The following is an 11,924-nucleotide window of genomic DNA, read 5'->3' on the forward strand; positions in this document are numbered from 1 at the left end:
TCATTCACAATATTGTAGATTGTGACTGTTCACCATCGTCATCTGTCTGACCAATGTATATGCCACTATCGCTTACAAAAGACAAATTAATTTCCCCACTACTAGCTTTATTTGATTTGGGTGTGGTACTAATATGTTCTTTGTCACTGATATCACTTCTTTCATCACCGTTAATGCTGTTACCGCCTTCTTTTTCTTTGCCCTTTTTCTTTCCAATTATATTCACAGTATAGTCTCCAATGGTTAACACTTTCGGGTAGAGTGAATCAGAATGGTCGTCGAAATCATTGAATAAAGACTTCATCATGTTCATCTCTTTGTTTTTCTTTACGGTTGCAAAAAAAAAATGAAGATGTATTGTTAACATGTATTTGATAGGTGAAAAAATCCAATATGTCAGATGTATAATTTTTGCGAGATGAGAAGAATCAAACGTCTCATATGTATGCTTCAGGTGTTTCAAAAAAGGGACCACAAGCTCATTTTATTCACCGAAAATTTGTTGAATTTCATGGCTAGTGATTCTCCAGAGATTCCTTAATTAAATAGTTTGCGTGAAAGAAGATTATGCGTCTTTAACATTTTGCATGTGTGCTACTGGTGCAGACGTGTATGAGGAATGTGTCTCCCATAGTTCAGATATTTTGGTGTTGTGGAATGAAAAAGTCATATATTGATACAAATGTGAAAATATTTTCTTTTTAAATTGACGTATAATTTGGGGTTGTGGTTTATAGTACAGTATATCAAAACCAAAGTCAAGAATGGGCTGACCTTTGTGCGAGAGTGCAGGCACCCCTACTTGCATATGCCTGGACTGATTATATTGCATGTCAAGTCGTTTTGCGAGCTGACTCAAAGATTGCCAATTGGTGTTAACATTTGTGCTAAAATATCATCAAAATCAAACATTTTTGCTGCCATTGTGTTTGAATGATGCCATGATCGGTACTGGTCGAACCTATTATGTGAATCATACATCATATCACACATTCGCATATGAATTCATTTGGTGACACAATTTGGCAGTATGGTGGTCATTTGAATTTCAATTTCAATTAAATCATCAATTCTCGATCTTGCATGGAACATGACAATTGCGAGTGACTAATGAATACAAACTGGCTAAAGTAGTTTTTATAGCTTATGTCATCATGAGCCAATTACTCCAACTACTGGGATCGAAATTACAGACTCTTATGCAAATAAAGCCTAGTGTAATTCCTAAATTGATAGCGTTTGTGTGCTTGTGCATATTGCGTGACCTGAGGTCAACAAACCAGAAGGTAGGACAGATTTCAAACGTTTCAAACGCGCAGAGTCGTAGTACACCAAATATCAATGTTTCCAACTCCAACGTAAAAATTCCCCTGAAATAAAACTGCCATAATCTTTCAACTAACTCGTACCAGCCTCTGAAAATTTGCACACCATTCTGCCTAGGCAAGCATAACAAGCATGCAAGTTATTTCACAAACACCATTTACTAGTATTTGGTGTTCAATGGCATGATAAAAAAAACTATCAAATAGTGCCATTTGATCCATGATTAGTCTGCCAACTCTAGCTTGTCCGAGCCTTGCCTTGAACCTTGTCTGAGTATGGGACAATGTGTTGGCATTCCAGTGCATCATGAGCAGTTACTGAGCAACAGAGACTCTGCGCTCCCATCTTAGTTATAGTAGATACCAGTTGTGCCATTGTCCTTGTTTGTTTACAAGAGAGGCCAATAAGCCAATGTGTTTGAACAATTGGGTGGTGATCCAGATACCTTGATCATTAATATGTTCTGGCATGTAGAGTTGACGGTCACCCACAGAGCAGTATGTTGTGTGTGCTGTCAAAGTGTATATGATGTACACGTCCCGTCCAATAGAGGGTGTCATAGAGCGGTACAAAATAAAACACAAACTGTCAACATGTCGGGCGACTTCTTGCTAGCACATTTCATGTTGATATTGTTAAACAATATCTAACTATTATTCTCGAACCAAAGCCAATATGATGAACAGCAAAGACGAATAAGCAGTTTAATAGTATCCACTATTGGTTGTAATTGGCCAGTGATGACATAAAAAAAGTATATACACGTAATTAGCTTTCGTTTTTGCTTAAAGTTGTTTGTTTGTGCATATAATTGTTGTTAATTGGAGTAAGTCCACGTTCTTTAATAAGACACTCATAATAAAAAATACTTGCAATAAACATGTACATTTACATTAGTGTACATAAATTCCTATAGTAGAGTATTCTGATTAGTCAAAAACATTTTAATATTTATCCAAACTAAATCGGTGATAATTCAATTGGAAGAAATGTCAGGGGGAAAATTCTCTCTCGGGTTCTCCACACTTGTCAGGAGAGAATCTCGTCTCGTCTCTCTATCTCGTCCCCTTGAGGTACGGGATCGGGAATGTCACTTTAACTTTACAGTCAAATAAGACACACACAACGAAATACGTTTCAGCTCTCGTCTTAGTCGGTCAATCGAGCACTCTATAAGACACAGCGCCCTGGGGAAAAAATCCCCAAGACTGGACTGCCTCAAGGCTCGCCCCTGGACTGGACTCTCGACTCTCAGACTGCCTCTCTCTACTGCGTCTATCGTGCTGTGCTCCCCAAGACCAACTCAAACTCTCTTTATTCATTTTCAAAACTCTAACCAATTACAAAGCAGTAAAAAGACTCTAGGGCGTAACCTTCAATCATAAAGCCAATCACACTAAGTACTGAATACGTCATATCTTTTGATTAATCGTTCACTACATTAATAACTATGAATATAAACTGTCAGAATCGCGACTGTTATCTGGTAATTAGTTCCAAATCACTGAGCCAAGTTCCGTCCAAAACTTCAAATAGACCTTAACGATGACAGACATAACACAGCAATTCGCCAATAATCAGTTAATTAAGTCGACCAACAGATACGCGAAAACAAATTCATGACAGAAACACCACAAGGGTGCGTCGGTGGTTATTGAACTTACGATTGTTGTGTTTTATCGTAATTGCAGTATAATCCTAAGATACAAATAGGGCTTGGTCATTCTTACCTCTCGCAAACATGAACGAAGCTGATTAAGTTCCTTGGCAACGTCCCCTCTATAAACGCTATCTTGATACATTGATTTCACACTGGCACTCTCTGTCTCCGCAGCAAGGTCGCCGACACGTGTCCGTGCATGGTTGGATTCAATTGCGTTTGAAGCAGAGCGCATGGCAATTTTGGAGAGGTGGCCATCAGGGTCTTTGATGACTTGTCTAATTTTGGGTATGAAGAGGAAGCACAACGTAACAGTTGTGCACAAGACGATGCAGAATGCAACACAACCATAGGCAATATCTGGGCGGTTTTGCAAGGCGAATGAAACTGTGACTCCCATTATGCACAGCACGACCACGTTATAAACAGACAAACCAATGTACCTGGAAATAATAGATGTACATGTGAGCATTGCCGTAGACAATTAACAATGAAACTAGCATAGATCAAACTTTAAAGTTTACTAGTAGTCAAAGTGACTGGAGCCATTTATACTACAGGCATTGGCATATCAAATGGGATGAAAAATATATACCACATAGTAAGAAGCATAACAATGCAGTTTCTCTGCATCAGTGACGTTGAAAGAAAAAACTTCCGTTTTTGACTCCCATGTGCGAAGCACAAAATGGGAGTCTTTGCAGTTAGTGTGTCTGTATGTGTGTGTGTGTGTATGTGTGTATGTGTGTGTGTGTGTATGTGTGTCCGACTGTTCCACTGCTATCTCAAGAACCATACATCGGTTTTTGATGAAACTTGGTGCATAGATGCTCTGGGCCAATGCGCAGATTTGATTAGGTTTTGGTAAAAATCCATGCTTGTTAATTACCTAATTTGCATGATAATTAGCTAATTTTTAGCTGTTCTATGACTGTTCCACTGATATCTAAAGAACCACTCATTGGATTTTGATGAAACTTGGTACATAGATGCTCTGAACATATGCACAGATTTGATTAATTTTTGGTAAAAATCCGTGCATATTAATTACCTAATTTGCATGATAATTAGCTATTTTTTAGTGGTTCCATGACTGTTCCACTGATATCTAAACAACCACTCATTGGATGTTGATGAAACTTGGTACATAGATGCTCTGAACTAATGCTAGGTTTTGATTAGTTGTTGGTAATAATCCGTGGATACTAATTACCTAATTTGCATAATGATTAGTCAATTTTCGGTTTTTCCACTGATATCTCAAGTACTAATCATCACATTTCAATGAAACTTGGTACATAGATGTCATACGACACTGCACAGACCTGATAGTTTTTATGGTAATATCAGTACATATTAATTACCTAATTTGCATAATTAATTAATTTTCAGCATTTGATATAAGTAGTTAGCATTACATTTCAATGAAACTTGGTACTTACATACTCAATGACTATGCAGAGATTGATTGTTTTCGATAAATATTTGTGCATATTAATCACCTAATTTGCATAATTAATTAATTTTCAGCTTTTCCACGGGTATCTCAAGTACTAATCATCGCATTTCAATGAAACTTGGTACATAGATCCTTTAGGACTATGCAGAGACCTGATTAGTTTTAGGGTAAATAATTGTGCATATTAATTACCTAATTTGCATAATTAATTTTCAGTTTTTCTACTGATATCTAAAGTACTAATCATCACATTTCAATGAATCTAGAATTATGCAGACCCAATTAGTTTCCCGTAAATATTTGTGCATATTAATCACCTAATTTGCATAATTAACCAACTTTCACACTGATATCTCAGGTACTATACATCACATATCAATGAATGTACATGGATGCTGTAGGACAATAGACAGACCTGAATAATTGTGGGTTAAAATCTGTACATATTAATTACCTAATTTGCATAATTAACCAATTTTAAGCTTTCACACTGATATCTAAAGTACCGTAAAAACTCCAAAATTTCGACCGGTTTTGAATAATTGGTGTTAGAAATGTGACGTGTTTTTAGAGTCAAAATTAAGGTGCATTTTCGGACGGTCGAATTTTTCAGAATAGAAATCAGCAAAAAAAAATGGGGATGATAGACAGTGTGCTTCATTAGTTTTTAAAAAATGCAATGTCCGTCAATTGACGTAAACTTCCTCATGTTTCACGGTAAAAGCAAAGGTCGTGGCCGAGTTGTAACTCAAAATCTAAACAAAGTCATCAATCAGTGAGTATTATGACAAGCAAAACAAAACATCAAGACGCGGAGAAGAGGTCAGCACAAAACTAATAGGTCAAATGACAAAGCTGTCTCGCACTACCTAGGAAAACTTGCGAATGTTCGAAGTACAGGTACCCATTGGACAAAAGATACATGGAAGTTTAGCAAACGATCTCCCCGACCCAGTGCAATGTATCCGGTTAGAATCAAAGCTCACGTGTCCCTTATTTGAGGGACCAAATTCTGCCGTAAATTCGCCCTTGGATTAAAAAATAAAATGGGATTTAAGAAAATAAAATGGGACTTTTAAGGTGTATTTTGGCGTCATTTTTCGGACATTTCAATCAATCCTGCCGGCTAAAATAGAGTCTAAGTTTTACCGTAGTCATTGACGTCTGTCTATTCATGGATGTACTTCCATGGTCTATTCAAGAGTACACGTGTATGATTTTTATCGTGACTAGCGTGAGCGGGTAAGCTTCCTTTCGAGAATGAGCTGTTATCACTGTGAACAATGTTAAATTATTCTTCAGATGACCAGTTTATTTTTTAAAAACAACTAATTTTTTTATTTAAAAAAAATCATGCCGTTTTCGCATCAAAATCCAAGCCAAAATATCATACTACAACATCAATCTCTTCCGCATTGCGTTCAATAACATTAACATATTTAAATAAGCTATGGTAATTTAAACACGTTGGCATCATCCAGCTTTTTGATTGGTTAATTAGCGATTTGACCTATTTGACCTAAGAGAACATGGCGGATATCCTACAGCATCAAACGTTTATGCGAGACCGGAATCATTCGCTTACGATGAAACTAAGTTGACTTTTATTTGTATTTCATAACCATTCAACAAATTTATTTTGTGTACATTATTATAATCACTACTGAGTACAGTAATAATCAACAATTCAGAAACGCAGCATGCCGAGATTTTTGTGTTCGTTTTTATTTGAAACTTCGTTTATTTAGAATATATTTTCGTTACCAATAAAATAAAAATCTCTCAGTCAATCAGAAACCCGGATTCATGCCTTTGAGGAAGGTCCCGTTTGAACGCTCACATCGTGTTTTTTTTCGTTTGGGGGAAAACTAAAACTGGTCGCAATTTTCGAATAAGAATGAGTCGGCAATTTTTAGTGGAGTCGAAAATTTGGAGGTAAACAAAACACCGAAGCCCGGCAAATAAATAGGTGGTCGAATTTTTAGAGGGGTCGAAATTTTGGAGTTTTCACGGTACTAATTATTCCATTTCAATGAAACTTAGTACAAAGATGCTCTAGGACAATGTACAAACCTAATTAGTTTGGGGTAAAAATCTGTTCATAATAATTCCCTAATAAGCATAATAATTCATAATTTGTTGGTTCTAATCACATTTCAATTAAACTTGGAGACATAGATTTTCTGTTACATTGCGCAGACCTCATTAGTTTTACACTCAAATCTGGTCATATTAATTTTCTGATTTGCATAATTAGTTTTCAGCTAGGTAATTTCGAATTATATTTAATGTGTCTCCAATACTCTCAGCACATGGGAGTTCTTTCTAAGCTTTCTTTGATTACTTCTTAAGTATATACATATGCTACCATCAATGGGTTTGTGTAATGTGTTTCTATTTTAAATATACTACACTGCAAAGATCAGAAATGTACCAAACCAACTTGTTGATAAAAGTGAACTCATACCGAGAATCGTTTAATCCTTGTATCGAGACGTTTCTCGTCTCATAGGATAAAAAACAACCAAATACCAGTTGTAAGCCTTTTGCGACGTAGATGGCGCCCATCCAGTAGAAGCGATAGTTAGAGTCGCAGTACAATAGACGGTATTGTGTAACCACGTTCATAGTCTCCTGAAGAAAAAAAAACAGTTAAGAGATCACATATAACTATTGATGAAAATCATCACACTGAAACACTGGCTTTTAATCATATCTGTGTTTACAGTCGATAGTTTTAGCATGCTTTAATGTCGGTCAAATAATAATGGATATTCAGTGCTGATGTACTACTCACCACTTCGTCGGTATCAGTAGTAACGGCATTCAGAGGATCAAATATCTGCCACAAAGCCAAGATCACAGCATCAATGCATAGAAACACTGCAACCATAACAAATAAGTGGCTGTCCCGAATCTCCTGTTTGAAAGGCGAATTGAACACTTTAGTCAATACAAGATATATAAATTCAGTGAGTGTATGTTTAATTATCGCATTATATCATGACGATTTTATACATCCAATGTACATTTTTTGTTTTCGTTTCACATGTAAAGCATGTCTATTACGTGACGAAATACGGGACAGATAAAAAAATGTACAACATATGATTTGACGTCACACACTGCCAAACTTCTGAGACGTACACGTCCCAAAACACCAGCTGGTGAAATAATAAAACAGAAAATAAATGTAACTAATGAGCACAAATAAAAAATGTACAAGTCAGTAAAAAAAAATATGCCTAGAATCATAGACTACTAAATAATCGAATATTGATAGCTGAGAATAAAACAATTTGTTGACTATTATTCGAAAATGGTCACAATCTATGATCCTGAATGCAATATTACGTTCCGGAAGTTAGTCAGCTAAATCTTCCGAAGACATGCACGACATACAACTGTTCTATACTGACTTACTATACTGTGCAATTACAGTAACTGTTCTATACTGACTTGATATACTATGCAATTACAGTAACTGTTCTATACTGACTTAATATACTGTGCAGTTACAGTAACTGCTGCGTTCTTACACACATGGCATATAAATCAGCAAGTACAATGTACATGCAATACAACACATAACATTGTTATAACCACAAGATTGTTTCACAGCTCAAACCAAACTTGCGTCATTAAGGACGATCTTTGAAATAAAATGGCTTTGTTAAACAGGACTTATAGTAAGCTTTAAAACTAGTTAATTTTTCATTTGTTCACACAGTTCCCTGTCACGGTAACGTGCGTTTCGGGAAAGTACATTTTTTTATCCAAAGAAATTATGTTCGTTTGCAGATTTGTGTATTTTCTTTTTAAATCTAAATACATGCTCTATCCATTTGTTATTTGTACACAGATTTTTAGGGTAATGTACATTTCACCACACAAATTACTTGCTCAATGTAATTACTTTAAAGAAAAAGTCAAGGCTAACAACATAATGCTGCCAGATGAAAGAACTCGTCAAATATAAGATAATGCAATTTACAGTTTGTATTTATATCTCTTTTCATTCTCTAGATGTCCAACTTTTCATGAGTATTATGTAGCCCACAATCTTGATTTTTTAGCAAACGCTTATAGGTAAAGTATTATGACATCATATTCCTAGTTGTGAGAAATTCAGAAAATGATTTCATCTATAACGTGAGAAACACTCATGCGAATTAGTTGTTTGACCTTGAAAACCATTTTCTCATCCTTATTTTATGTGGATGGTTATTGTAAAGCTTGCATTATATGTACTTTCTGTTGATGATTACTGGGTTAAGGAACGCCAGTGAACATTGCGTGGACAGCAAAATATGGAGGTGCATAACAGTACAGTTTTAGTACACAACTGCTATTTTTAAATGTGTCGAAACAGTCTATATGCATGGTCACCATAATCAACGATCGGCACTTATGAAGTATGTACGAAACCTAACAACTAACAAATAACAATGCGAGACATGTATATTTTTCAGGGCATACATTGTACATATCCAAGACAAATGTTCTTGTGTTATGGGCCATAATCTCCTACTTATACAAGTTTGAGTTGTTGCTAAACAGTTCTTTTGTATAATATATACATAGCAGTTGATTTCAGTTGCGCATTGACGTAATTAATAACCTTGATTATATTAATAGTGATCATTTATAATCTGGCGTGCGTTCGCCTCGTCGCCTCGGGGTTTCACGAGGCGCCTCGAGCCTCTCTGGTTTTTGTTCGACTGCTATGAGGCGACACGGGACAGTGTTTTACCACCTCTGCATGCTGTGCCGGGAAAGTAAGGGGAAAAGATAGTGAACGAAACACTGTTTAGGTAATAAGGTAAGGTAATAAAATGCAACTGGGTGTGAACTCCAGTTCATAATACGGATATGTACATATAGTATGTCATAGCAGATAGAAAATGATCTCAGATGAAGACAGATATATTCGGAGATTCTTTAGTTGATACGTTAATGCTCCCAGCTATTGAGTCAGGAATCATAAACTATCCAGCTGAGATTAATACAGAAATTTGATGATTGATACGATTGTTCATATAGTAACTGATAATGTTAAAAGAAATATAACTCCATATTTGAAGAAAAATTTCAAATAAAAAAACAATCATCCCCAGTATCTTCCCGAAATGAGATAAGCGAAATGCGGATAATGATTGCATACTATGAGAACATTTCCGACAAATAACTGAAGATACACCGATAAGGGGTTACAGCTAATGTTAATATCAGCACATGTATCATTTTTTGTCGAAATTGACAAGCTATAGTGAGTTACAAAAACACACTCACTAAAATAAATTATACTTCGTGGCAGAAAAAAATTAATAAGACAACTGTTATACTAAATGGTTGAATATATGGAATATTTTATGTAAATTACTATGTAACGAGCTGGTGTAGTAAATATAAAGGGTTAAAATTCACAGTTAAAAAAATAAAATGATTTTTTTTTATTACGTCCTGATAAAACACATGCTAAATTACAGGTATTCCAGTTATACTCTTCACGAGACAACGTGTCTTTATTCCGGTGTATCGTGAAATAAAGGTTTATTGTATTCAAATGCTTTGATGTGCGTTACATACATTGTAAACCAGTTTCAGTTGAACTCGTACACAGTATAAATGGGCTATCAAATTCATGGTCCTATATGTACAGGCTTATAGCAGGCATCTAGTCTTTTTAAATTGATTTTCAATTGAGGACAGTTGAAGGAACAAAATCATCAGATTTAATTAAACAATTACAATTTACAATTTTCATAAATATTATATATTGCGTGGTTTAATCAATTAGAGTAAAAATTACTCCTGTCTCCATTCTTGCTGTAGACTAGTCCTTATAATTGCATCTCCAGCATATACGTGTACACACTATCACTATACAGGTGGTTGTTTCTGTAAAGGGGCACTTACAATTCGTTGACCCTTTCGTCCTCTTGTCCATAGAAAATGCACACGCCAAGTCTTTGCAAACATCGAACCAAAAGCACACGTGAAGGCAAACGACAGGCACCAGACTTGAACCTAGATGGGAACGTCAAAAACAAACTGTACAATAAAAGCAATAAATTGTATGACTAAAGCACGATCACCAGTATATACAATTTAGTAATTACTGACTGCATACATTAAACGGATAGATTAACGACTTAGTAGCGATTAATACCCCAGGCATTGCATTACTCCAGCTCTTCATAGCTACGAGACTGAGATAACGAATCGGCGACGTGTGGTTTACGAAATGCTTGATTCCATTAAATATTTAAATAATTGAAAAAAAAATCGAATTATATTTTGTCTCATTCTTGCCCGGTACCTACATCTGTAAATTTTACATTGCATGAAACCCATTTAACACGACACATCGCGATAACTCGACGCTTTAATACATACTTACTGAACAGATAATATGATAACGATCAATGGACACAGCACGGGTGTCCAGACCAAACAGAACAATTGAAAAATACGCCAGAATGCATCCAAATATAATTAAATTGTTGAGACGAGGAGAAGACATTTTAATGTATCTACAAAAACAAGAAATATACAAGATTAGATTTACGCTTCTAGGATTAAAATATTTACATGCCATTTTGACATGTCTTGCGATTCCTTCGCTCAAAATTGAATATCATTTTGAATATTTATATCCCGTTTGAAATTGGTTTTGTAAAGTCACTGTGTTTGAATCTGCCAAGTGGGTGTTTTTTATGCAATCTATAGTTACAATTAATTGCGATAGTTGCAATGCTGCGATGTCTTGAAAAGGGTGATGGCTCTATCGACCGAACAGCATATACAGAGGTGGATGGACGGTTACCAGCCACAAACAAATTAACCAATCACAGCGCACCACCGGAAAAATAATTCAGAAATATCGGCGGACATAGCTAGTCAACAAGCAATTTGAATATGGACGAGACGATTCACGCAATGTTTAACGATAGTATGTACGCAATTTTTTAAGATGTTTTTACTACTCTGCGCCACTCGTGAAAATGGTTCAATAGCGTCAGTTTGTTGGGATCGAAATCGAAACAAACCACTACGAATGTTCCAAAGAAACGTACAGTTTTCCATTAATGCAATCGGTCATGGTGAGTAAAAGGAGTGTTAAATAGTTGTATTGGCAAGTAGTCCAATTTACCTCATGATCTCTGATAAATTATGAAATATTTTTATTTATTTTTTTTAAATATTTTTGTGCCAGGCGACAGTTCTGGACATTGAATGTCACCGTTGTCTCTCCTTTTTTTGTATGTGCAAATTGCAAGTGCTAGTGCTGACACATAGTGCATTTTGCCACAGAAGTCATATTCATGTTTGGGACTCCATGACAGGGCTGTGTGGCCATCTCTCTGTCAAATGGCAATTTTAATGCGCTATCCTGGCGTCAACCAGGCTCGGTCGAACACAAGCACCTGCGGACCTTAACAAAGGTTCCCCCAAAGTCGCATTCATTAGTGAATG

At 35.8% G+C, this 11,924-nt stretch overlaps 1 protein-coding gene across 1 annotated transcript; it reads right to left on the bottom strand.

Moving 5' to 3' along the window:
* Positions 1-4: 4 nt before the first annotated feature.
* On the bottom strand, positions 5-10,427 carry LOC146750377 (gamma-aminobutyric acid type B receptor subunit 2-like). Its single transcript, XM_085496476.1, has 5 exons — positions 10,365-10,427; positions 7,243-7,365; positions 6,913-7,079; positions 3,057-3,429; positions 5-325 (listed from the first exon to the last, which is right to left on the bottom strand). The coding sequence occupies exons 1-5, from the start codon at positions 10,425-10,427 to the stop codon at positions 5-7; spliced, it is 1,047 nt and encodes a 348-aa protein (XP_085352602.1).
* Between the last annotated feature and the right edge of the window lie 1,497 nt (positions 10,428-11,924).

The sequence above is a fragment of the Saccoglossus kowalevskii genome, chromosome 1, assembly GCF_978046115.1.
Source record: "Saccoglossus kowalevskii chromosome 1, keSacKowa6.1, whole genome shotgun sequence".
Lineage (NCBI taxonomy): Eukaryota > Metazoa > Hemichordata > Enteropneusta > Harrimaniidae > Saccoglossus > Saccoglossus kowalevskii.